The following is a 25,420-nucleotide window of genomic DNA, read 5'->3' on the forward strand; positions in this document are numbered from 1 at the left end:
CTCTCTCATTTGCCTTTTCCTACCCCAATTCAGGCCGTGCTGAAGGTGTGCTGTGTTCCTAGCCTTCTGTGAATTCCTCTCATCAGGGCCATTGGGGGTCTTGGCTCAGTCTGGTCTCTCTGGTTGTCAGACCCAATTTCTGCCCCATCTTTAGGGATGGCAGACCTGGGCATCCCCAAGGATCCTCACCTTGGGCCAATGGCATACCTGGTGTACTTGAAACTCAGAGGATTGTTTTAACATCCCCCTTGCCAATATATCAAAAGTATCTCCAGTAATAATCGTGAATGAAACAAATAATAGTAACAAGGACAGAAATGCTGTTTAAAATTTTATTGAACTTTTCAAAGATGTCAGTAAGCATTAAATAAGTATTAAAGTTCAAAGAAGGGCACAACTACTTAATCTTTTTATGTATATTTTGTACTTAATGGTTTGAATTTTTATTTGTTTGGTTATAGACCTACATAATAAATGTTTATTTAAATAACTGTCTGGTAGTAAGTGAATTTTAATTAAATCAACACATTGGCAAAAGGTACAATTTTGGCAACTAATAAGTCACACCATTGATAGAGTGCTCTATTCTCTTTATATTTCATTTACAAACTAAAATTTGCACTTTCCACACAAAGATGTTACACTTTATGGTCTGCACTCTTTTTCACTGTTTAAAATCTTAAGCACGTTAAAAACTGCGAGTGGTCACATAAAATGACTCAAGTTCTATTGCCTCGTCTTACAATCATTGCCTATCATCACTGACTTCACAAATACTACTCAGACACAGGCATGTAGTCAAACAGGGGTTGGAGACTTGAACTGTGCCCAGAGTAGGCTTGAACAACAACTCCAAGTCATTAGAATCTCCTCTCCAACTGAAGGGTATAGCTGAGTCTGTGTGTTGGGAGACCACTGCATAACTGGGGTGCGGGGGGGGGGGGTCTTGGAATTCATTTCCATGTGGAATACAAGGCTTATTAAAGGATAAGTACTACAAACATGCTAATGTGGAGCTTACCTATATACTATTAAAACTCAATGGAACTTAAGCCCACTAAAGATTTTTAAGAGGAGGAGAATTTTATCATACATTTTTAGACTTGCCACTCTCACCTTTGGTGGGTCATTGTCACAGAAAAGGACACTTGCTATCTACACTCGACCTGCCTCGCCCTGATACAGCTTTTGCTTCCATCGTTCCAACAAACTTTTTTTACGGGGAACGTCCTCCAGACGGTTGAATCCAACATACATCTTGACTTTTCAACACCATTCAACCCAGCTGATCACATCCACCATCTTGAAACATTCTTTCCTCCTTTTCTACCTGCATCTCTGGGCACTCTTTCTCAGCCTCCTTTACTAGCTCCTGCTCCTACATTCACCCATTAGACTTTGGAGTTCCCAGGCTTGGTCCAGCCCTCCTCCTCTCACGTGCTGCTCTCCCCATAATCTAATCGACTTCCATGACGCCAACACTGCTCACAGGCAAGCCACTCTCTCGAGCTCTGAACTGCCCACCATCTCTGCTTAAAAGGTCACTGACGTCTCAAACCGAATATGCCCATAACCTGAGAAGACATTCACTTATTCATTTAGCATCCAACACATATTGAACAGCCATAAACATCCAGCTCTTTCTCTAATGCTCCCCCATCTTGGTAATCACATCACCGGTCACCTGGTTACTTAAGCTGCAAACCTGAGAACTACCCTTGATGCCCCGTTTTCCCCTAATCTTTATTAGACATTAGATCCATCCCTCTGTCTCATCTATTCTTCCTCAAAAGCGTATCCCATCTATACACTTCGATCTCCACTGCCCCCACCATCTCTTACCTGGACTTGTGCAGCAGGCTTCCAGTCTGGACTCATCCTACCCAGGCTCCATTTTGCAGCCAGAAAGACTTTTATTTTATTTTTTAGAGAGGTAGTTATAGATGCCAGTCTTACAGTGAAATCCTCTGCTTACAACCTTTGCCCATATAGCTTACAAAGTCCAACATGGCCTGGCCCCTAGCCACGTCTCTTCAGCTTCAGCTCATTGTACTCCAGTCCTCAAATGTGTCGAGCAGCTCCCATGTCCAGGACTTCACGGGAGCACCCCTCTCTCATCTGTGTCACTAGCTCCTCTCAGCCCTCTGGACTCCGGCTCCCTGTCCCTTCCCCAGTGAAGTCTTCCGTGCCCCACCCCGAGGTCCACGAACCCGGTAGGACAGTGAGAGTGTCACCCTACTCATCCCATATCCCTGGCACCCAGTCCTGAGCCTGAACCCAGGTAGATGCTCACAACAAGGGTGGACAGTGCCTCCCGGTTGTTGGACGGGCAGAAGCTCCACAGCTGCGTGGTCCGGGCATGCCTAGGAATGGGTCCATCAAACAAACTGGGAGCTGCCTTTCTGGAGGCTGGGCCGAACTTCCCAGAAGTCTCCGTGTACCCCTAAAGTTAAGTGCCTTAGGAAAACATGCCCCAAAGGCAGGACATCCCCCACTAAAGTCATCTCAACCCCTCTCCCCACACCCTCTCCCCCTGGGGCTCACTTGTTCAGGGCTTCCAAGGGTCAGTTTGGTCTGGATGCATCCATTTACTCCAAGGCAAAATGTATCCATGACCTTTTTGTGTTTTTGAGGCTGCTCGGAATAAGCAGGAGGTGTGAGGTTTTATTACCCCCTGGGAACTATTTACACTGGGCGTGCTGCTTGGGTCAGGGCTGTGGGAGAAGTGGGCGGGCTCCCTGAAGGCGACAAGTGGGTGGGCCCAGCTCCCAGGGGAAGGGACACAGCTGTGCAGTGCTATTGTTCTGGCATCAAATCCTTCTGAAGTTCCAACTGGATTGCTTGGAGGCAGCTTAATTAAGGCTGCTGGTTTTTTCTTTCTTCTAAGTTTGTTTACTTTATGCACTTTCCAGGGGAGTACGTGTAAGTTTGAACTCGCTTCTCTGGCCACTTGAAGATGTGGGTCAGAGCTCTCTTACACACAAATAAGTCAGACCATACAGGATTTGATTAATATAGTCTACAAACTCAAACTTCTATCTGCATAAGTATGGATGTATGTACGCACCTCTCATTACAAGCCTCAAAGAGCATACACTTTTGTTTCCTATGTTCATGGGACATTTATAAAAATCGATCAAGTACTTGGACAAAAAGAAAACTACAGCACATTTTTTAAAAATGCAGAAACCTTCGGTTACATTTACTGCTTATAATCCAATAATATTTGAAATAACTAATTTAGCGAGGATAAATTTAATATTTAGAAATGACCTATTCCTAGGTAGCTCTCAGCTCAAAGAAGAAATCTAAAGCACAAGTAAAAACTACACAGAAAACGAGAGGATACTTCATACCCAAACCTGAGCTAAACAGAGCTGTATTCAGAAGAAAATTTATAACCTGAAAATGCCATCTTTGTTTAAGGAGAAAGGGTGACACAAAACAAAACAAAACAAAACAAAACTGAGTACTCATCTTAGAAAGCAAGATAGGAGCAGTAAAAGAAATCAAAATAAGCCAGGTAGGGGAAATAAAAGATTAGAGGTGTAATCAACAAAATAATAAAACAAAATAACAGAGAGAAACAAATCCCAAACTGGTTCTTTGAAAAGAACAATAAATAACTAATACGCAAGATTAGGAAGGAGAAAGAGAAATGATCAGACTCAGGAGGTATTCAAATCATCTGAAGGAGAACACAAGCAAATGTCTAGCAACACAGGAAAAACCTATCAGAACTGAAGAATTAAAAAAAACAAACAAAAACCCCCACCAAACCTCCTGCCAAAATGGACGCATGAAGAAATGGAAATTGGACGTTCCAATCAGCAGAATGCACAGGGGGGTGATGATGAAGGGGAGCCATTGAAGAAGAGTCTAGAACCTTCCATCTAACTTTAAAAAATGAGAACAGGAAATTCTCAGGTAATTTATCACAAGCCAGAGAAAATGGAGGGCATCTCCCTGCCCCATTTTATGAAGCTGGAGTAATTTTAATTCTAAACTCTGACGCACATAGAGAAAATGATGGAGCCCTCTCACTTTAAAGATGCAAAGACTCAACATATTAGCCAATGGAGCCAGGAAATGTATCAAAAGAATAACACATTAACACATTCTGACCAAATGGGGCTTATTCCAGGGAGTAAGGGTGGCGCCCTATCAGGAAATCTATCCACATCACGGAGGACATTAAAAAAAAAAAAAAGAAAAGGTTACACAGGGGAAAAATCAATGTGGTCCTAAGAATGGATGCTGAGAGGTCAGCTGCTGTCCTTCGGCAGCCATTGCTGACGGGTCCCTACAAATGAGAAGACAGCCAAGTAAAGACAGGACACCACTCTGTGCCCATCAGACTGGTCCGCACCTCAGACGCCACAGCTCTCCACAACCCCAGCAGCAGGTTTGGGAAATGACCTGGCGTACATCCCCACTGCAACCAGCTCCCAGGAGTCTACTCCATGGAAACCAAGGGAGTGCCCGCCCCCACCCCCAAACGTGCCCATAAACCGGGAGGATGTTTGTTTATTGTGGCCTTGTTCTGCACGAGGCTATCAGAGGGGGATATGCAGGGGCAGAGGGGCAAATACTGCAGTTACCTGCTTTCATATGATAACGGATATGTGACATCCTATTTTTGGTTTGCGTTTGTATGAAAAAAGATCTAAGCTAATTCTAAAAGTTTCAGCAGTTTTCTCCAGCAACAAGTTCTTCTTCCCCTGGTGTCTATGATTGCTCGAATCACCCCCCCCTCCCCCGCCAGAGAAAGGAAGCTTGGACCAGTAGCGGCTGGGCAGGACCTGGCCTCCCCGTGAACGGGTGGACCGAGGAGCTGGAAGGCAGGCCGAAGTGACAGGCACGCCCTTTCTGTGCTAGGTTTCTCCAAGGCCCAGAGTGCTCGGAGGACAGCTTGTCCTCCCCCATTGCCCCCCTGCCCCGGAGCCCCTGAACTATTCTAGCTGTGCGGTCTGCCTTTCGGGGCGTTAGTCACAGCTCCGGGAGTCTCTCCCACTTGGAAGGGCATAGTCTCTGGCTGCATGCTTTGGTTTGGAAAGTGTAGCCCCTCCCTTCTCTTCTCTGAGCTCTCGGATTTCTGTTTGACATTTGGTTCTGGCTGGCTCTCTTGCTGAGCTCCAGTTGGGCCATGGTGGCTGGAACATCTGAATGGGCAGGAGGGGACGGTTCTTGATTAAATCCAATTCTTTGCCTATTCCACGCTAAATCGTGCGGCTGAGTGTGGCTGGAGAAAACCAGAACCAGGCTGCCTGGTCTCACTTTAATGATCCCCAACCTCGAATGGGCCTTTCATGTTTCCTGGCTGACCTACTGTCCGTACCTCCCTGGTCTGCTCACTTTCCCATGATCTCAGATGTCTGTCTTCCAGTTTCCCCCGCTCCTCCAAATCTCCATCACGTCCCGCCCATGCTCCCTCTCTGCTGATCTGAGAAGGAGAAGCAATGGAAACGAGGAAACGAGGATTTCCTGAAGTCTCCACCACATCTACTCCTCTTCCTGGCTAGTCTCCGTTCTCCCCTTTCACTGCCCGACTGATTATCAACCCCCACCCCCCGGCCCTTCTCGAAGTACCAGTCACTTCTCTCCCTCCATTTCTAGCCAGGTTCCTCCAGAGAGTTGTCGATATTCCTTGTTGCCAATGTCCCCGCTACCATTTTCCTCTGGGCTCTAATGCCATCCGGCTTCTAACCCCTCTCCGCTCCACTGAAGCTGCTCGAGAAGGCTCCAGGGGCCTCGATGCTGGAAGCCCAGTATTGTCCGTCCTCATCCGACTTAGCAGCAGCATTTGATAACCGCCCTCCTCTCTGAAACCTTTCTGGACTCAGCTTCCAGGACCCACACCCTCCCAGCTTCACGCCTGTGTCTCTGGATGCTCCTGCCGTCTCCTGCGCTCTTCCTCTCCACCTGCCCACACTCTAAACTTTGGGGAGCCCCAAGGCTCAGATCTGGGGCCTCTTGTTTTTGTTTTGCCAGCCCCACTCAACTCACTGCTTTGGGGATTTCACCCAGGCTCCACTTGTCATTTGGATGCTGATGACTCCTAGTGGGGCACCTCTGGCCTGGACTTCTCTCTTGGGCTCCGGACTCGCATGCCCCACTGCCTTCCTGACATATCCAGCGGCGTCAAGTAGGCACCTTGAACTTACCACATACAAAGTGAGCTCTGAACCTGTTCCCCCGAAGTCCCCCCTTCTCAGCAAACATGACAACTTCCATCCTGCCGATGCCGAGCCTAGTCAGTCACCCGAATGGGGGAGGGGAGGAGCTGCCCGCACAAAGCTGGGCTCTGGAGGAGGAAAGGTGAGGGTTTCTTCAAGGTGAGGACTTTGCCCCAGTACTGTGCTTTCCTGGAGCTTGGGGAGAGGCTGCGTGTTACTGTGAACGTCGTAATGTGTTTGGCATCTGTCACTGGCGATGGTTCTAGAATCTATGGAATACCAAGAAACCAGAAGCAAACAACCTGTCTGGGAAGTCAATAAAGCATTTTATTCCACAGGAAGAAAAATAACGACTCTGACATGTGAAACAGACGAAAGAGTCTTAACAGATTGGTGACCGTATGTAATCATGTTTACACAATAGAGAACCAGATATTTTAATTTCAGGTTTTATCAAGCAGCTACTATGGTATTTTGAGGCACAGATGATGCTTAAAAACAACGTGGCCCTAGAGCCTCCTGAACATCCAGGTGAGTCCCCACCAGGCAGCCGGCCGCGCCGGGGCTGGTGAGGGGCTGCATCCCCCCCTCACCCTGCTTCCCTGGGGGTGTGGAGGCGCCTCCCCCGGGCCGGCTCTGGCCAATCAGCCCTGTGGGTTGGCCAACTGGGGAATTAGGATGGCTTTTGATTTCTCCTTATCCAATTTCTCCTCATTCAATTTCTTTTTTACTTTTCTCAGAGAGAAACTCTGTATTTGGGACAGCATGAAAATTGGGAGAAATTATCATAACAAAGTCTCAGACATCACGGGCTAAACACCAATTTAAAAACAACCGGGGCATTCAAGGAGCCCGGGGCAGGGCCTGCTTCCTTCAGAGCTTTGAATTCTTTCCTGGCCAAGCAGGAAACTATGTCCAAGGACCCCCCTTCCCCGAAGGCTCCCCCCCCCCCACCGCCCCCGGAGCCCGGCGTGGGGGCCACGAGGGCAGAGAGCCTGAGAAGCTCTAGCGTCTTCTCAGACTTGTCTGGTGCTCGGCGAGGGCTTGCGCAATCCACCAGGATGGGCGACTATTTCTAGAGCTGATTAAAATTAGAAAGGAGCAGGGAGGAGGGCATCGCTAAACCTCTGCACGGGAAGCAGCTCGGCTCCCTGCATCATAGCTGCCACAGGGGCTGAGGGCCGCCCTCCTCAGTCACACGAAATTCCACTGACTTCATTCCAGAAAGCGACAGAAGGCTCACCAAGGCAATCAACCCTTCTGAGAGTCTTATCTTTAAGAGATCGTGGTCTCTGGCAGTGGGTCACTGATGGCAAAAACCACAAGGTGGACTTGTGGGGCACGGACAGGGCGGCTGGTGAGGAGGACCCACGGCAGGTGACACTGGGCTGCCCTGCCGTGGATCTTGTGTGTGAGCAGGAGAGTCATGACTGCCAAACAAACAACAAACCAAAACCCACCCCAATCCTTCCCAAGCCAAGTTTCCGATTTTGCAATCCACCAACTTAGAGTCCGTGAAGACGACAAAGACCTTGGGGTTCAAGACAATAACCCTGGAAACACTATTTAGCGAAAGCTCTTGAGCACTTGTGCTAAAGCTCCCTTCCCGCTTCTTTGAAAACACACACACACACACACACACACACGTGCACGCACTCGCAGAGGTGAGGGGCAGTGAGATGGACAAATCAGCTTCATCTGCGTCTCGGAAGGGTTTGGGTCATGAGTTATAAACACCAAAACCTTCTACACATCTGCTGACCCACTGAGTCATTTTAGATCTCAGCTATGTGTGACAAGGTCATAGAAACTGATTAGCTTTATTAAAATGAAAATTAAAAAATCACAAGGCTAGTCATTCATTCTAGAGCGAGCCCCCCCTCCCAATGTGTTTATTCCTTACAGAAAAGGGAAACAGCAAAAACAAGACCCAGGAGGAAGGGGGCACTCATACCAGGCCTTCTTAACTGGCTGGAATTTAAAACCAAGGACAAGATATGTTCTAGCCAAATCTTGGTTCCATGAAAAACTGACAAAACAGCTTTTTAACACTGAGATTTCATTCCCTTTTCTGAGACTCTCTCCCTTCTCGTCCAGTGTTACCACTGCTGAGGCCAGGGCCGCGCAGTTGTGGTACCTGCCTGTGGCTTTATCAAAAAGGAGAGTCCTAGGGCCTTCTCCCTGTTGTTGCCCAGAAAGAAGAGCCTTCTTACTGGCGACTTGGATAAATCTGTGGATTTTTGATTTGTTAAAACAAATAGCTCTGTGAGATGTTTTTCCTTCCAAATCAACAGAGCCTACCAGTGTTTCAAACTGACCCTCTCTGATGATAACCCAAGAAAATCTTATAATGCTGCTGTGTGTGTGGGTGTGCGCACACGCACACAGACACACAGACACACAGACACACACAGTAACGGAACACAGTTTATCTCAAAGTTGGGCGAGATTACTCAGGAGAAAAAATGAATTTGTGATAATCTAGGAACTACTTTTAAAATGGGAATGGGAAATAAATAAAAGATGGGTTTCTGAGCCACAGTCCTGCATCTCCTTCGGGGGCGGCTCCGGCTCCCCGATCCAGCCCCAGGGGCCACAGGACTCAAAGGCGCCCGCGAGAGCACTTCCAATCTCACTCAGTCTTCGTTCCTGTGACTTCTCTGGTTTCCAAAACTAACACAGAACATTCTTCAACTCTCAAGAATGCCTTTTTAAAGAGAGTACCCTGAATTAGACGTGTAGAATTAGTGCAATAGAAGATCCAATATAATTTTGTATTATTTTACAGTTAACAAACCTTTACACACATCACAGGCCCTGTCCAGAAATGCTCCTATATATTTACAAACACACAGTTGTACATATATACATGTTAACAAAATACAGGGCAATCTAAAAATTAGATTTATCTCAGTACACTTTTTTTTTAACGTTATTCAACCAAAACCTTTTAAAAATTACTTCCCCATAATCTAAAGTAACCCTCCACCCCACCCACAAATTAATATGGTTTCCATTTGTATCCTCCCCTCGTTTCTTGATATCGTCCCCCAAACCTTATTCTGGTTTTGCCTCTGACTGAGGCCAAGCCTATGGGCCTTTCGTCCTGATTGATCTGGGGTTTGTGTCTGAGAGCGGCTCTCTGGCAGCTGGGATTTCTCAGGAGTCCAGCTCCAACTGCTCTTGATTTTCATTGAGTCTTAACATAAGTTGCTGTTCATAGTAAAGGCTCTTTGCATAGTTTATCTCTTGTGATAACTTGACAGCAAGGCCCTCGGATTTCACATGGACCTGGAGAGCAAAACAGAATCAGTAACCTGCCCAGAGGTAGGGGCCAAACAAATCACAGGATGTGGACAATTAAATTGGCCCAGGCATCTCCCAGCCTGGCGGCAGATCAGAACGGTACGGGCTTACTTTTTTTTTTTTTAAAGATTTTTATTTATTTATTTATTTGAGAGAGAGAGAATGAGAGAGAGCACATGAGAGGGGGGAGGGTCAGAGGGAGAAGCAGACTCCCTGCCGAGCAGGGAGCCCGATGCGGGACTCGATCCCGGGACTCCAGGACCATGACCTGAGCCGAAGGCAGTCGCTTAACCAACTGAGCCACCCAGGCGCCCATTTTTTTTTTTTTTTTTAAGTAGGCTCCACGCCCAATGTGGAGCCCATAGCGGGGCTTGAACTCACGACCCTGAGCTTAAGACCTGAGCTGAGATCAAGAGTCGGACCCGACTGAATTATCCAGGCGCCCCTGGTATGGGTTTACTTTTAAGAAGGATTCCCAGGGCCTGCTCCTGGTGAATGCTGATTCAAGATGTGGGGTGGATTCCTGGAATCTGTATCTTTAACACACGCCCCAGGTGACTGGGGAGCCAAACCACAGTCACCTGACATTTGGAACCCCGTGTACAGGAGCACCAGCCTCAGCCCTGAGGAGGTGAGGGTCTGCCGAGGCTAGACGCAGAGCAAGAAGAAAGGACTGCACCAAGGGAATTCTACTGTCTGGTGACGAAGAGGGAAGAAGGATCCTCAGACAAATGCCTAGAGGCCCTTCTTATCAAGAATGCTTAGTTGCTCACTTGCCTTGAAAGGAGCAAAAGCGTAGCTGGGCAAGGCTCCTCACCATCAAAAGGAACTTGTGGAAATATTCAACTTCTGGGTGTTAACTCTGTGAATCTACCAGCCCTGACTTAAGCCAAGGACCCCAGGGGAGCCTGCACAAGCCAAGCCAAACCCAAGTGCATTCCTGAGCAGGGGAAGGTCAAGGGATTCCTGAGGAGAGAGGCCCAATAAGGTTGGTTGCGGTTTCTGATCTGTAGAGAGAGCCAGGGATAAGCAGGGCCATTTGAATGGCCCATCATTCTCAAAATCCTGGCAAACCAGGTGAAAACTGGGCATGACTAACACCTCAGGCTCATGAAAAGCCAGCGAAGTCCGACTATGGCTAGAGGAGGTGAGCTTCCTCCCGCGTGCTTCTGCTGAGCCAACAGTTTCTCTGAGTGGACGCAGCAAGCAAAGGGGTGTAGACTGCTGGCTCCGGAGCCACACCACCTGGGTGTGAACCCCAGTTCCTCCCAGTGTTGGCCATATGACCTGGGGCGAGTCAGCGGCCCTCACCAGCCTCCTTACCAGGCAAGTGGGCACAAAGGCAGAACACCACCAAACAACCCTCAGGAAGTACTTAGTATCTATCTAGCCTGGCAGACAGCGTATGCTTAATGGGAACGCTAGTATTTAAAAGTCCTGCCATGACAATATCTCGTACCCTTTGGAGGCAATATATAAATTTTATTTTATTTATTTATTTATTTTTTAAGATTTTATTTATTTATCTGACGAGAGAGACACAGCGAGAGAGGGAACACAAACAGGGGAAGTGGGAGAGGGAGAAGCAGGCTCCCCGCGGAGCAGGGAGCCCGATGCGGGGCTCGATCCCAGGACCCTGAGATCATGACCTGAGCCGAAGGCAGACGCTTAATGACTGAGCCACCCAGGCGCCCCTATAAATTTTATTTATAAACATTTATTTAGAATTTATTCTGGGGAAGGGCCTATGCTAGATATTGCTTCTCTGCACAGAAAAACGAGCTTGCAATTGTTATGGGAGCCAGCACGTGCCCTAACACCGCGGAGCCAAGGCACGGCAGAGTTGCGTTTTATCACGTCAGCAGGTCCTGGCCACTTGCTAGAGCTGGTTACTGCCCGAACTGTTATCGATGGGCAGTGGGGGCACACGGGCTGGGTCGTCACTGGTAGAGCTGGGAGGACAGCCTCACCCCAGTTAACGCACACTGAGCTCCTTCTGTATGTAGGACTGAGAAGCAGTACCCCTAGGGGTTAAGGACAGCCTAGCGTGAACCTAAAATGAATTCCTGGTGAAAAGCATAATAAGCAGGGCAACAGCGTTCCGAGGGCCCTTTCTATCTCTTAACCACTGACTACAGCCACTCAGGGGGACTAAGGAGACGGGCCAGCTGCGCACTCACCATGGGCTTCTGGTGGGAAGGGCCAGGGATGGACACTCCACTACTCGAGTTCACTGCCTTCTTGGTCACCTGCACGTACACCTTCCCGTGGTCTTTGGAGACGAGGCAGTGGTAGAGATCGTCGTATTTGACTTCCAGGAAGATGGCCTCTCGATCCACATAGTCCCCACTTTTCAGGAAGTAAACGGCTTTGGAGGAGATGAGCACACAGTAGCTGTCGATGTTCTCCACGGCTATGAAGCTGCCGAGAAAGGGGGAAGATCAGCATGGCACACCGAGCCGAGCCTCAAGCCGCAACAGCAGGGCCGATCCTGGTCACTGAGCCAACAGAAGGGGAGAAGGCCTGGTGCCGTGCGAGTCCAGGCTCCCTCACGTCTACTACACCTCGAGCCTCAGTTTCCTCACTTGCAGATTAGGAATAAAAGTGTCACTGACCTCCCGGGGCTGTACAGCATGGGGCCCCCTACGCAGGGGTGCTCGAGAAAGGCGGCTCGTGACGACGACCAACAGTATAAACAAGAGAAACCACTTTATATCCTGACATTGCATTGTGTGTGGGGGTTTTCTGCAGGGAGAGTTTTTAGGGGGTTTAAGGCCCAGAGGCAATGTACCCAGGCTTTGTTGGACACAAAAGAGGAGGAAAATACAATGCTTTTCGCTACTGATGAAGTAGCCACCGACAACGTTCACTGCTATGCAGGGGGGTGAATGCCGGGGCCCCGAAGACACCAGCGGGGTGATGGAGATGCGGCCCGGGGGGGGTGTGGGGGGGTGACTGGGAATTAAACAGGGTTCCCCAGCTGGCGGGTGCGGGAAGACAGCGTCTGCTTCCTTCCTTGTCCGGGTCTCCACTCCACACCTCAGTGACAGGGAAGCCTGGAGAATGCCACTGCATGTTCAGAAAAGTCTAATAAATTAGAAAGTGCTTTCTGAAGCTGTAATCTTGATTTGACTAACATTCAGTCATCACTTGGAGGGGCGGTAGGGCCGCTCGGAAAAAAATCCCATTCCTCTTCCTCCATGGAGCTCCCAGATTTAAAGTGGAAATTTATGCATGTCAGACCTTTCAGCTCAGCTCCTGAATGAAGGGCAGTGACCCTTGGAAACGGCCACGGCTGCTCTCCGGGGCCTGGCCGCCTCCGCGGCATCTTGTGACAGCCTGCCACAATGGGGCGGCCACGTCGAGGGACAGCAAAAGAGACCAGATGACGGCAAGAATACTAAGAGCTGACGACAGGCTGGCTGTCAAGCTCTGGCCCCCTGGGACTTGATGTCCTGAGAGGAATTTCCAAACTGTAGCCGCTGAACCAAGGCTCCCCCTGGAGCTGCTTGGGGACTGGGGTCCCAGGATGGCTTTGTTTCTCAGCGGTCACCAAACGGCTGATGGGACGGAGGCCCGCCCACCGGGGCCCCGGCCGCTTTCCTTTCAGACCAGACCATATGCCAGGCCCTCGCTCACCTGCAGGGTCACAGATCCACCCTCGCCCCGCTCAGGGCACAACCTATCCAAAGCCTCCCCACCTGAGGATTTCCAAGTTCCAACTTCTCCACGAAGCCTCCCTGAAATACTCCAAACCTGCCCCCACGTTTGACGGCTTAACTGCTTACCTTCACAAGCACTGCCAAACACGGACTTGGCTCTCTAAGCTGATGTCAGAGTGGGGTCCCTATCCTACACCCCCGTGTCTCCCTGAGAGCCCACCACTACTGAGTCAGCACCCCCTATGTACTCAGTAAGTATCTGCCTGTTCCTGTTGCCATTTTAATTACAGCCTTGCATGACAAAAATTGGGGTTTATTGTTCTATTCGAACTGGTTGGCAATGCCAAGAATGCAGACTTGTAAAGTCTCAATGCCAAAATTAGAAATACCCAGCAGCTTTTGGTGTTCAGGCCACTCAGCACAGAATTTCCCACATTCTGGGTTCTGACAGTAACAAGGGGGCAGCGTTATCGCTTCATCAAACTGAATGGAATCTAAAACAGCTCGTCCAGGGGGAAGAAAAGAGGAAACAGAGGGAGACAAACAGAAAGAGAGAGAGAAATGAGAAAAGCATCCTGACATAGTCAGGAAGTACCACTGGGCCAGGACTTGCTGAGCAACTGGCATGAACACTGAAAATGCACTATGGTTTCTGAGCACAGGTGGGCTGGGCATGCAATGGGCTCCCAAAGGAGACCCCAAAGTCGGCCGCCGCAACTGGGGTGAGAGCAGGAATGTGCACTAAAAATCCGACTGAGGGGCGCCTGGGTGGCTCAGTCTGTTAAGCGTCTGCCTTCAGCTCAGGTCATGACCCTGGGGTCCTGGGATCGAGTCCTGCGTTGGGCTCCCTGCTCAGCGGGGAGTCTGCTTCTCCCTCTGCCCCTATCCCTGCTTGTGCTCTCTCTCTCTCTCTCAAATAAATAAAATCTTTAAAGAAAATAAATAAAAATCCAACTGAGTTTATCTCCTTTCCTCTGGTCCAGCACGGGATGGACCTGCCCCAGGACCCTTGCCCCCACTCTCACCCGTGGGCACCTGCCATAGCTGACACTGAGGCACAGCCTCTCGAAAGCCAGGCCTTTCCATCCGGGCAGCTGTTCTCACAGCCGGGCCAGGGTGGCTACATTATTAGCGCACTTTCCATACAGGAACACTTTCATGGGCTTTAAAATAGACTCCTTTCCAAGAGGCCACGGAGGGCGCAAGTCCTCAGTCCGGCCAGAGCCGCCGCGGGAAGAAGGGTGGCTCTGAGCTCGGAGGCCATACAGTGGCACTTCCCACATATGAGGGAACAGTGCCAGGCCGGGCGACTCTGGGCAGGCCAGCTGCCGTCCCTGTGGCTCGGTTTCTTCATCCGACAGAGGTGATGCTACCTGCCAGGTTCTTTACCAAGTAGCAAAGTCTCAAGGATTCATGGCCAGACCTCTGTTCTGTGACCAGGGGCCCTGTTCATACCCTGCCGTCAGCACAGGTAACAGCACTCCTTGGACGTGTGTGTCAACTCTTTGAAGTCTTTTCTAATCAAAAGCAGATCAGAGCCAACGGTACAATCGAGGGGAGGAGAAAGGGAGAGAGTGAAGCCATGGCTGGGCTTCACTGCCTCCCCGAGTGCCGTCTGAGCGAGAACCCAGAGCCTGACTTTGCGACAGCTCTGCCTCCCCATTTTCCTCCTGACGCCTCCCTAGCACTCCTGCCACCAGCCTCCGACGCTTTGGGTTTCTTTGTCATCATCATCATCTTTTCTTTTTTACAAAATCTAGAAACCACATCAAAGGATGATTAAAACAAAGCTGTAGACTGGGGGTCCCCTGCTATGGAGACAGATGGCAGACACGTCAGTCGTCCGCCAGAGGAACCACAACTCGGGGTGACCGGAGAAGCCAGCCCAGGCAGCGCACTGGGGCCTTCCCCTCCGCAGTGGCGCCATCCTCTGTCCCTTTCTTTCTCAGAGCCACAGGGCTTCCAGCCCTTCCTGGCCATCCAACCACAAGGACGAGAAGCCCGGGGGTCACTCTCACCCCCTCCTCACTCCGATTTTGTATTTAGTCAGTGCTGATGCCACCTCCTCAAATACCCTCAACTCTGTCCCCCCCACTCCCATTCACAGCCACCGTCTATGTCGTTGACGTGGATCATGCCCGGGGGCACCCGCCACCGCCTTCCTGTCTCGTCTCTCTGACTCTGATCCGTTTCTCTGCTGCCGGCAAGGTTACATTTTGAACGCGTAATTTGGGTTGGGGTCCTCTTCAAAATCTCACCACTGCCTACAGAACAGGTGAACTCGGTATGGCTCTTAGGATCTGGCCTGTGGGCCACCGTCCCACACGGGTGTTACCGCCACACTTGGCGGACCCCAACCGTCCAGAAACGCCAGGAGCTCGGCCACCTCTGCCCGGCACCCTTCTCTCAGCGGCTTTCTCTCTTCTCTCCCGGACACAATCTCCCTCATCCTGCAGGGCCGGGCCAACTGTCCACAGTCTTCCCCGGCTCTCCAAGCATAAATTAATCACTTCCCCTTGAGGCCTCATAACACACGGCTCACACTTCTATTTTAAAAGCAATCATATGTTATAGGTAGTTGGTAATACCATCCTGCTTCCCCTGCTAGACTGCAAACCCGTCAAGGAAAGAGCAAATTTCTTACTCATCCTGGCACAGAGTAGCATTCAATACACTTACGTGTTAGGTAGTCTTACAAAATGACAGTGAATTTACATTGTAAGTTCCAGTGGAATTCGCCAGAGCACGCGCAACTTTGTATGTTGGATATATTTTACCCAGTAGTAAAGTTACAAAACTCTCTTGGAACTCTTGATTTAACTTATTAAAGATTTAATCAAGCCATTAACTTTTATCAGCATAGCTGGCTAATCAGTCACACAAAAGTTTTTATGTAGGGGCATATCAAAGAACGTCCAATTCCCTAAGTGTCAATGGTTATTGACAGATTATTATCCGGTTTAGAAAATGGAAGCTAATGAATTTTATCCCATTCCTCAAAAGCACCTGTCTTTTGTTTTTGTTTTCGGACTGTATATGTTATTATAAGGTTTATATTGATGATTCTATGCTGTTAGAATCAACACTATAACCTGTGCTCTAAAAAAATTTCTCATTTCTGTCTCTATCTGCAATTTGTCAGGAAGGATAGAACAGATCGAAAATACCAAAAACAGTATGTTTACAAAGAGGGCAAGAAAGGAAAATTTTGCTCTTGATTTCATTTCTTTTTTACTCTGAATGTGCTGACCATGTGCATGAGTTTCTTTCATGGAGAAAGAACTTGTTTGGCTGGTGCACCGGTTTATAGGCTGTTTTTCTTTTCTTTTTTTTTTTTTTTTATACTTCTTTGTATTAAAAAAAAAAAATCTCATAAATGTTATTTTCTGAAACTACATTTTGAAAATAGAACCTAGCTGTCAAACTCCAGAAAACAGTATCAGGTCACGTGTGTGGCTCACAGGCACCTACTCTGATCAGGTCAAGAGCCACCCTAACGCTTGCAATACTGGTGTCTCACTTTGTCTGTGATAAAGTATTAGAAATAAAATAGGAACTTTCTTTTCCTTTCCTTTTTTGTTTTTTTTTTAAGTGAAAATGAGGTCCCTGGCTACAGATTAGATGCTAGTTATAAGGCAAAATTAATGTAATCAGATGGGACAAATTTACTTTACCATCATCTTAACCCAGGATCCTATTTCAAAACCCAAACTGAAAAGAATGGGAAGCAATGGTAAGTCTGTGACATACCAGAGAAACAGTCGATTCTCCTGAAACTGAAGCCTTTTCAGCTGGCCAGACCTTAAATCCTATGTCAGTAACTATCTTTTTAATACTAATTAATTAAATAAAATGAAAAATTAAATGAAACTTGATCTGGGAGGACAAAGTTGAAGTGCCCATGGCACTGGGGACTTTGTGGGGTTTTCACTACATCAGGAAGTAATTACACAACATTTTCCAGAAGTGAAACAGTGAGTCTAACTGGAAAAAAATGTGGAAATATTTAGTTAGAACAGTAGAGCAAGGTATTAAAGACCTTTTAAGGGGTTAACTCTGAAGGAAAATATGCAAATAATTAGGTCTTTAAATATGTTTTTAATTACAATTCTAGGATAAAAGTCAGAGGTATAATTTGGCACTTGTGTGCTTTTCTTGAAAACCCCTTTCTTGCAAAGTGATGATTCTAATGTTCACGTCACCGTGAAGACCCAGCCTGACAACCGAGGATACTTCAGAGAATTTGCCGGCTTCCTTGATGACTTCTTCCTTGTACCCGAGGACGGCCACGGTCATGTGCTTTCTTCAACATTCACTGGCGAGATTTAACCCACAAACTTGGGTAGCAACACATGGTTTTCATCTTTAGAGTCAAAACTCATTCATGCCAATATCTTTCCCCAGTTCATATGAATATCAAGAGTTTCATGAAATCGATTTTACTGACTTCAGTTTGATTCCAGTTTTCAGCCGAACGTGGCTCTGTTTTCAATGTGCGTCTCACTGGGAACAATCCTGCGTTAGCTGTACCACACAATCTCTCCCTTGTGTTTTTGGCACATGTCATTCTACTGAAAATGAATTTTGTAAGGGCCAGAGACAGTTCGAATTGAATAGGGGTGAGTGGGGGAGGAAATTAAAAGCACAACATACAATACTTTATAATCTCAACCTTTGACCAAAAAACCCCCAAAAGATGGCAAAGTGAACACGTATTAATATAATGCTATACCGCAGCTCTCCAGCTATCACTGATTCAACAAATATTCACTGAGTGCCTGTCATGTGCCAGGGACCGTTCTAGGTGCTGAGCATGGCCTAGTGAATGGAACAGACAAAAATCCCAGTGCTGCTGGGGCTGCCATTCTCGCCCTGCTAGACCTGAGGCATGACTCTCAGGGCCTCTGATCCAAAAGTTCCACCATGCCACCAAATCCTCCCCAAGCAGGCAGGAATAGAAAGTCCTCCCCGGAGTGAAGCTGCCTGGGGAGTCCCTTATTGCAATGGGTGATCAGAGCTGGGCCTAGACTTAAGAAGCAGAACATGTTCAAGAAGCATGCTGCAGAGAGAACTGTGTCCCTGCAGAATCCTTATGTTGAAGCCCTATTTGGAGGAAGGAAGTAATTAAGGTTAAATGAGGTCGTAAGGGTAGGGCCCTGACCCTATAGGATTACTGTCCTTATAAGAGACACCAGAGCTCTTGCCTGCTCGCTCTTGGCCACGTGAGAACACAGCCAAAAGCTGGCCATCTGCAAGGCAGGAGGAAAGCTTTCACCAGAAACCAAACTGGCCGGTGCCTTGATCTTGGACTTCCCAACCTCCAGAACTGTGACAAACGGTGCTTTTTATGGCAGCCTGAGCTCAGGCAATATTACGCACCGCCATCCTCAAGAGACCTTCCAGTAACACTGCAGGGGGTTTGGGTTACACAAAACACATACATCCAGGAAGAAGCCATCTTATCCAGTAAGCAGCAAATGATTTCTGGACTTAATTTTTGATGTTTCCATTCAAATACCGCTACAAAAATAGGAGATGAGGTCAGCTGAGCACCGTCTTGAACAATGACAATGAAGGCTATCCTCTGCTTCAGAAACTCCTCCATCAACCCAGACATATTCACGGCCCTCAGAACCCTCCCTTTCTTGCTTTAGCTTAAAGGAGATAAGTAAGCATTAAAAGAAATTAAGCGAGCATTTTGCTACTCATCAGGCATAACCAAATGCCTTCTCTGGACTGGTGGTTCTAACACCCACTTAAGTTACAGAGCATTTTCTGCTAAAAGGGTCTCTGCAGAATATCCTGAAATAGTGATAAACTGAATCGTATCACACCAACCTGGAATAATTTCACTAACTGAAGATACATACCCGAGGTATGTAAGGCTTCCCATTCAAAGAGTAACAAAACAATGTTTTAAAGATTGCTTTTCTAAAATTTTCAGCCACTAGTTGTCTGCCGTTTGTTTACCTGTTTTGTTTCACTAGGCATTCTGTAGCAAACAGTAGAACACCAAAGCTTAAGGACGTTTCACACAGAAAAAAGCCTTAAAGTTGGGAACGTTTTATTCCTTATCGTCTCTCTTTGAACAAACTAGGAAGAGACTGCCATTTTCGAGAAACAAAACACTGAGGTCTCAGTGTGGAACTCAGTTTGAGAACCACTGCTTTGAGGAAAAAGCTTTGGACAAGTAGTTATACCTACACCTGTAGAACGTTTGGGCCAAGGAATCTCTGACAAGTTCCAAGGTCTAAGAGGCACGGCGATGCCCCGAACAAGAGAAACTTCTTGGACTCAGAGATAGAAAAGACAATGAACGCAGTGAGCCAACAGGGCCGGTTTCCCACGGCTCCACTTACAATTCATCTTGAATGTTGTCCGTTAGCTTGAAGAGCTGCTCCTGCCCTTCTGCCTGGCTCTCCGAGTATCGAGGAAGCAGCCCTTGGGGCCCGCTGCAGCAGCGCGGCTTCCGAACCCTCTGGGCCTGAGTCCTGCACAGGGAAAGGCACACCAAGCAGGGAGGTTAAGTGTTATGGTTCAGAGGATCTCCCTTCCTCATCTGAAATAAAAAGCACTACGTCATATAAGGCATGCTCCGAATTTAGTGACCAGAACTACGCCGCAGCATCACCTGTGAATGCACTAGGAGGGAGCCGTTCGAGACTCTAGTTTTGTTCTGTTGTTGTTGTTTTTTAAGATTTTATTTATTTATCTGAGAGGGAGAGTGAGAGAGCACGTGAGCACAGAGGGAGAGGGAGAAGCAGCCTCCCCACCGAACAGGGAGCCCGACGCGGGGCTCGATCCCAGGACCCTGAGATCATGACCTGAGCCGAAGGCAGACACTCAACTGACTGAGCCACCCAGGTGCCCTGAGACTCCAGTTTTGACAAGAACCCTGTCTCTGCCATGTCCTGACTAGGCGACCATGGACAAGAGAGTTCGCTTCTTTGACGCCAGGTTCCAGTTTTCTCCGTAAAATGGGAGGAGGACACGTACCTCACAGGACAGCTCGTGGAGCCTGTGCTGGACAGGATGTGGGCGAGCCACCAGTGACGGCTCCTGTTGTTGTTATTACTGAGACTTCTACTTGGGAAAACCCCGCTTTTCTAGGAATCTTTAGGAGAGGCGCCTCTGGACTTGCAAGGGCCAGGAAGAACAGTGAGGGGGCCTGGGCATCTAGGAAGCACATGCCAGGCTTCTGGACTTCTTTTAGGAGGAGCTCCGTGCCTGGGCACAGGGCAAGGGACACAGGAATTCTGGGAGGGCGAGGAGAAGCTCCATGGACTGGGCCCAGGCCACAGTCTGGGATTCTGCAACGGCTCTAACTCATGCCACTCGGCTGTCAGTTGCCCAAAGGAATCTGCTTTGCCATGGCTTTCAGGGTAGGCTGATGTTGTCTTTTTCCACAAACCATATACAGGGTAATTGATAAGTACTTTTCGGTGTTTTCCTAGAAACAGGAGTCCGTATTTGTCTTGGAAAGGCTGTGCATATTTCAGATGACTGATAAGAGTGTGCCGGGTCTGTCCTCAGCCTTGTACTCGCTGTACTTTTCATTATTTGTTCCTGGATTCCACTGAAGCAAAACATCCCTCTCTAGACACAGCTAACAGAGAGGAGTAAGGCTTGAATCAGCACTGAATCAGCACTTCAGAACCATGTGCTAATGGCAATGTAGAGACTTACTCACAAAGGCACAGAAGGGCCCTACTGGGCAAACAGGGGTAGTAATATGGACAGAAACAGCCAGAAACATGCCACAGGCCACGCAACGAGGTAGCGGTGAAACTGGGACATTGCAAAGCACTCCTGGACCCGGGTCAACACTCTGCTCTGGGCCATGATGCGTGAAGTCCCATACCTGGTTAATGTTTGATATGTGCAAGAAAGCCAGAAAGCCAGTGATAAATTTTTAAAAGTTCAGGACTAAGGATGCCCTAGATACCACTAATTGAGCTCTTCAAGGGTGATGTAAGGAGACTGTCAAGAAGTTTCAATGATCTGTGCTAAGGGAATGGGTAAAAAAATTTTTACTTACATCATGTACTCACATACTCCCACCACACATAGTCTCAATCTCTTCTTCAAGATTTAGGCCCTCTAAATATTGGCCTAAAGATTTAGTTGGCTATCTACATGCTCATTATTGACTGAAGGTAGGGAGGGCAGTGTAAGGAGCTGCTGTAGGGCTACCAGTGGAGAAGCCGGTCAACTGCTGTTTGAGGGATGCCGGCTAAGCATGGGGAGGGAGCGTGGTACCCTTTCCCAGGCAGCAAAGCCCTGCTCTGGTCGCCTTGCCTGTGAGACAGCTACTGTCATTCCAAGCCCTGCCCAGGGCAGGCTAATGAAGGGTCCTTCTCCCAAGGCAAATATCCCCTACTATTCTGTCGCCCATGAAGTTCCTGGAAGCGGTTCAGGCTATTGGGGCAGAAGCCCAAAGGCCCCTCCAAGAGGAACATGACGGAGCCCGTTCCCCACCGCTTGTCAATGTAAGGTTCATCCTGATGCTTCTCACCACATCTTCCCAATCCACTGGGAGGTCTGTGGGCTCAACATCCATATATACCCCCATTCTAACTACTTCTCCATCTCTATCGTAACTAACAAACGATCTCTGGATTTGTAATGGATTATTACAATAGTCTTGTAACTTATCCTATTTCCACCCTTGTGTGTTCTCCTCACAGCAACGAGAATGATGCTTTTAAAATACAAGTTAGATCAATTAGCCATGTGTCCAAAACACATTTGCTTCACATCCCACTTAGATAAAACATTTGTTTAATTGCTTGGCACCCCATCTGGAACATTCATGAAAAGGATTTTGTTTCATTCACTGCTATCCTGGGATCTAGAACAGTACCCAGTTCATGGCTGAAAAACAATAAACATTAGTTGAGTAAATGAATGAATGCATTTGTGGGTGGGTGGGGGGCAGGCATAAGGGCCATTTTAACTATGCAACTCAAAAGTAAAGGGGTATACAAACTTTGGTGGAGAGTTTGAAGACCAGAGATTCTGAGCCTTGGAGGTCAATGAAGTTAAGGCAAAATGTGAACCAGCTAGAGTCATATCTTCCTGATAGAAAGATCAAGGGTGTGTTTATACTAGTCCACTGATCAAAACCAAGGAAGGAGCAGGAAGGCACGGTCATGAAATTAATGTCTTTGCTAACACATGTATTTTCCTTAAAAGAAACAATCTTTTCATTAGTACCCAAAGTGGGAACAACCTACTACCAATGAGAAGAAGACTTATTAAGAGTCCTAAATCCCTCTGGTAGGATCCAAAGAAGCCAGAGAAGTCAAGGAAAGGAGGCTTGTTTATGGACCTGAGCTCCTAGAAATGACATCTTGTAACAACTATAGAATAGTTGAGAACGTAAGTATGCCCCGTGTTATCACATTATCAAATAGCTGTCCGGTGCATACAGTTATTTCTTTATTCCATGGCATCCCTCAGGATCCTCCCCAAATTTCACTGACCCAACCTCACCTCCACTCCCAACACATCTCTGAAGTAAACTATAAGCATACCCAAACACCAGAGAACAGGAAAGTTGAGTAGCTCCCTTGTGCGTAAACACTGCCTATCTGTTTTTTTTTTTAAAGATTTTATTTATTTATTTGACAGAGAGAGACACAGCGAGAGAGGGAACACAAGCAGGGGGAGTGTGAGAGGGAGAAGCAGGCTTCCTGCCGAGCAGGGAGCCCGATGTGGGGCTCGATCCCAGGACGCCGGGATTATGACCTGAGCTGAAGGCAGATGCTTAACAACTGAGCCACCCAGGCGCCCCTATCTGTTAAGTTTCTTATCTATCTTCCCCACAGGTTACAAAGTGTCTTCCCACTTCCAAGGTCTTCATTCTGTGACCAACCAATCATCAAGGAAGGCTGGGCATAGCGTTCCAATACTGCTGACTGGAGGAACTCACTGTGGCATTCAAGGCTCATTTCTCACATGGACATAGAAGAAGAAGAAGAGTTCAGCTTTGCCATGGAAGGAAACAGTCTCCCCATATAGTCTTGCAACTCTAGGGGCTGCCGGAAGGGGTGGTTCAGTGATACTCTTACTAGGAGCACAAAGGGGTTAAAGGAATTCCTCCCAGAATCCCCTATTGCTTCATTGCTGTTGAAAAACTATCCTTTCTTCTCCAAAACTCACCTAAAATTTTAACTTCTAAAGCCCAAGTTGGAGGCTGCAGGGTGGGGTGTGTGTGTGTGTGTGTGTGTGTGTGTGCACTTAAAATCACTGTGTGTGAACAAATCTGGTACCAAACTTAATCAAATAATTATAAACAAAAAACCACAAGCTAGTGTTTTCAAACCTTGTAAGCCAGAAAAAACTTTAAAATGATCTTCTCCAGTGCAGGCCACTGGGTGATGGAACGGTTTTCTCCATCTGTTGATGGCACTCTAAATTCAAATAACCCTCTGGAACCAGTGTGGCTGTAGGTAATAGCAATCCTGTTTGTTCATCCGCTGCGACTCAGGAACGCGGCGTGTCTATTTCTGAGTGACAGTTCTTAAGTCGCTTTCCTGTATTCATGTTCCCTGGGAGCCTATGAGCACGTGGAAGGAAAGGACTCTATTCTCTTGTAAACTGCGCTTTAGGAGGCTCATCATTATCCTCAGTTCAAGGCCCACTGTCATCATTGGCCTTTTCTTTATTTTAAATGGTATAATAAACATCTGTGAAACCACCAACCCCAACACAAAAATGCCGTCACTGCCCATAACCTGAATCTCTCTGTGTGGTCCTCTGCCTCCCGCCCCCCGTTCCTCCTCCACCTGAGACAGCCACTATTCTAAATCTTGCCCTTATCATTCCTTTGCGTCTCTTCTTCCTGTGGTCTTATTACATCTCCACATGTGCTCTGGTATCGTCTCATTATATTCTTTGGTTTTAGTTGTTTAGTCTTTTGAAAAAGGATGTCGCTGCCTCCTTATTTTGGGGACTTATTTCTTCCTTCTAAGTCATATGCTGCTAAGATTCGGCCATTCTTTTGTGTGCATCTATAATCCATTTATCGTACCTGCTTATTACTATCATTTCATTGTATGGATACACTATCATTCATCCGTCTTCCTGTAGATGGTACACAGATTGTTTCCAGGTTTTGCTATTACAAACAGGCTGCTATGAACATTCCTATAAATTGTCTCCTGGTGAATGGAGGCAAGAGTTGCTTTGGGTATATATATATTTAGGAGGTATTTGCTGGATCACCAGGCATGAATGTTCACCTAACAAGATGATTTAAATTGTTTTCAAATTTACACTGCCACCAACAATGCATCTAAGAGAGCCTCGCAATCTATATCCTTTCCTACACTTAGGACAGCACTGGTCCAATAACATAGCCGCTGGTCACACACGGCTACTGAGCAACTGGAATGTTGCTAGTGTGACCAAGGAACTGAATTTTTAAAATGTAATTTAAAGGGGCGCCTGGGTGGCTCAGTCGTTGGGTGTCTGCCTTCGGCTCAGGTCATGACCCCAGGGTCCTGGGATCGAGCCCCGCATCGGGCTCCCTGCTCGGCAGGGGGCCTGCTTCTCCCTCTCCCACCCCCTTTGCTTGTGTTCCCTCTCTCGCTGTGTCTCTCTCTGTCAAATAAATAAATAAAATCTTTTAAAAAAATGTAATTTAAATTAATTTAAATTTAAACTGCATGTTAAACAGTACTGGTCTAAATTCTCAAGTTTTTGCTGCTCAAATGGATATAAAATGGGCATCCTGTTGTCTTTTTTTTTTTTTAAGATTTTATTTATTTGAGAGACAGAGTTCAAGAAAGAGCAGGTGTGGGGGAGGCAGAGGGAGAAGGAGAAGCAGACTCCCCATTGAGCAGAGAGCCCGATGCAGAGCTCGATCCCAGGACCCTGAGACCATGACCTGAGCCGAAGGCAGACACTCAACCGACTGAGCCACCGAGGCGCCCCTCCTGTTGTTTTCTTCTCATCGCCACCGTTCCTTTTCATCCTAAAGGATGATGGTGCCCATTACAAGAAATGGAGTGGCCATGGAGCCTTGCTTGTGGATACTGGAGACGAAGGGTCACCTTCTCAGGTATGCTGGCCCACCACTGCTGGGCCACCCTCCGGCCTCCCCGGCTTGCCTTACTGCCTCTCCCTTGATCACCTTCCCTGTCGGGATGTGCTGCTTCTTGGGCGGGGTCTTGGCACTACAGCCCTGGGGGTAGTGGACCCTCCATCACACAAGAGGCGCCCAACCCGCCCGCTCACCTCTCAGGAGCTGACAGCTGCTTCTTGGGCAGG

At 47.8% G+C, this 25,420-nt stretch overlaps 1 protein-coding gene and 1 non-coding gene across 7 annotated transcripts in view; both read right to left on the minus strand.

The window, feature by feature from the left end:
* Positions 1-5,829: 5,829 nt before the first annotated feature.
* VPS13D (vacuolar protein sorting 13 homolog D) overlaps positions 5,830-25,420 on the minus strand; it is a 248,115-nt gene continuing 228,524 nt past the window's right edge. For 4 of the 6 annotated variants that reach the window (XM_032393396.1, XM_032393388.1, XM_032393379.1 and 1 more), the window contains 3 exons: positions 19,504-19,635; positions 11,663-11,903; positions 5,833-9,467 (listed from right to left, as the gene is read on the minus strand). In XM_032393396.1, the coding sequence (XP_032249287.1) occupies positions 9,336-9,467; positions 11,663-11,903; positions 19,504-19,635 (505 nt within the window). In that variant the 3' untranslated portion in view covers positions 5,833-9,335. Of the gene's footprint in view, positions 9,468-11,662; positions 11,904-19,503; positions 19,636-25,420 lie in introns of all 6 variants that reach the window. The other 2 variants (XM_032393405.1, XM_032393384.1) reach the window with 2 other exon arrangements.
* On the minus strand, positions 11,343-11,473 carry LOC116627181. The gene has a single exon (XR_004298445.1). It is a non-coding gene; the product is annotated as a small nucleolar RNA ACA59 (small nucleolar RNA).

This window comes from Phoca vitulina, unplaced genomic scaffold, assembly GCF_004348235.1.
Source record: "Phoca vitulina isolate PV1807 unplaced genomic scaffold, GSC_HSeal_1.0 scaffold2, whole genome shotgun sequence".
NCBI classification, from domain to species: Eukaryota; Metazoa; Chordata; class Mammalia; order Carnivora; family Phocidae; genus Phoca; species Phoca vitulina.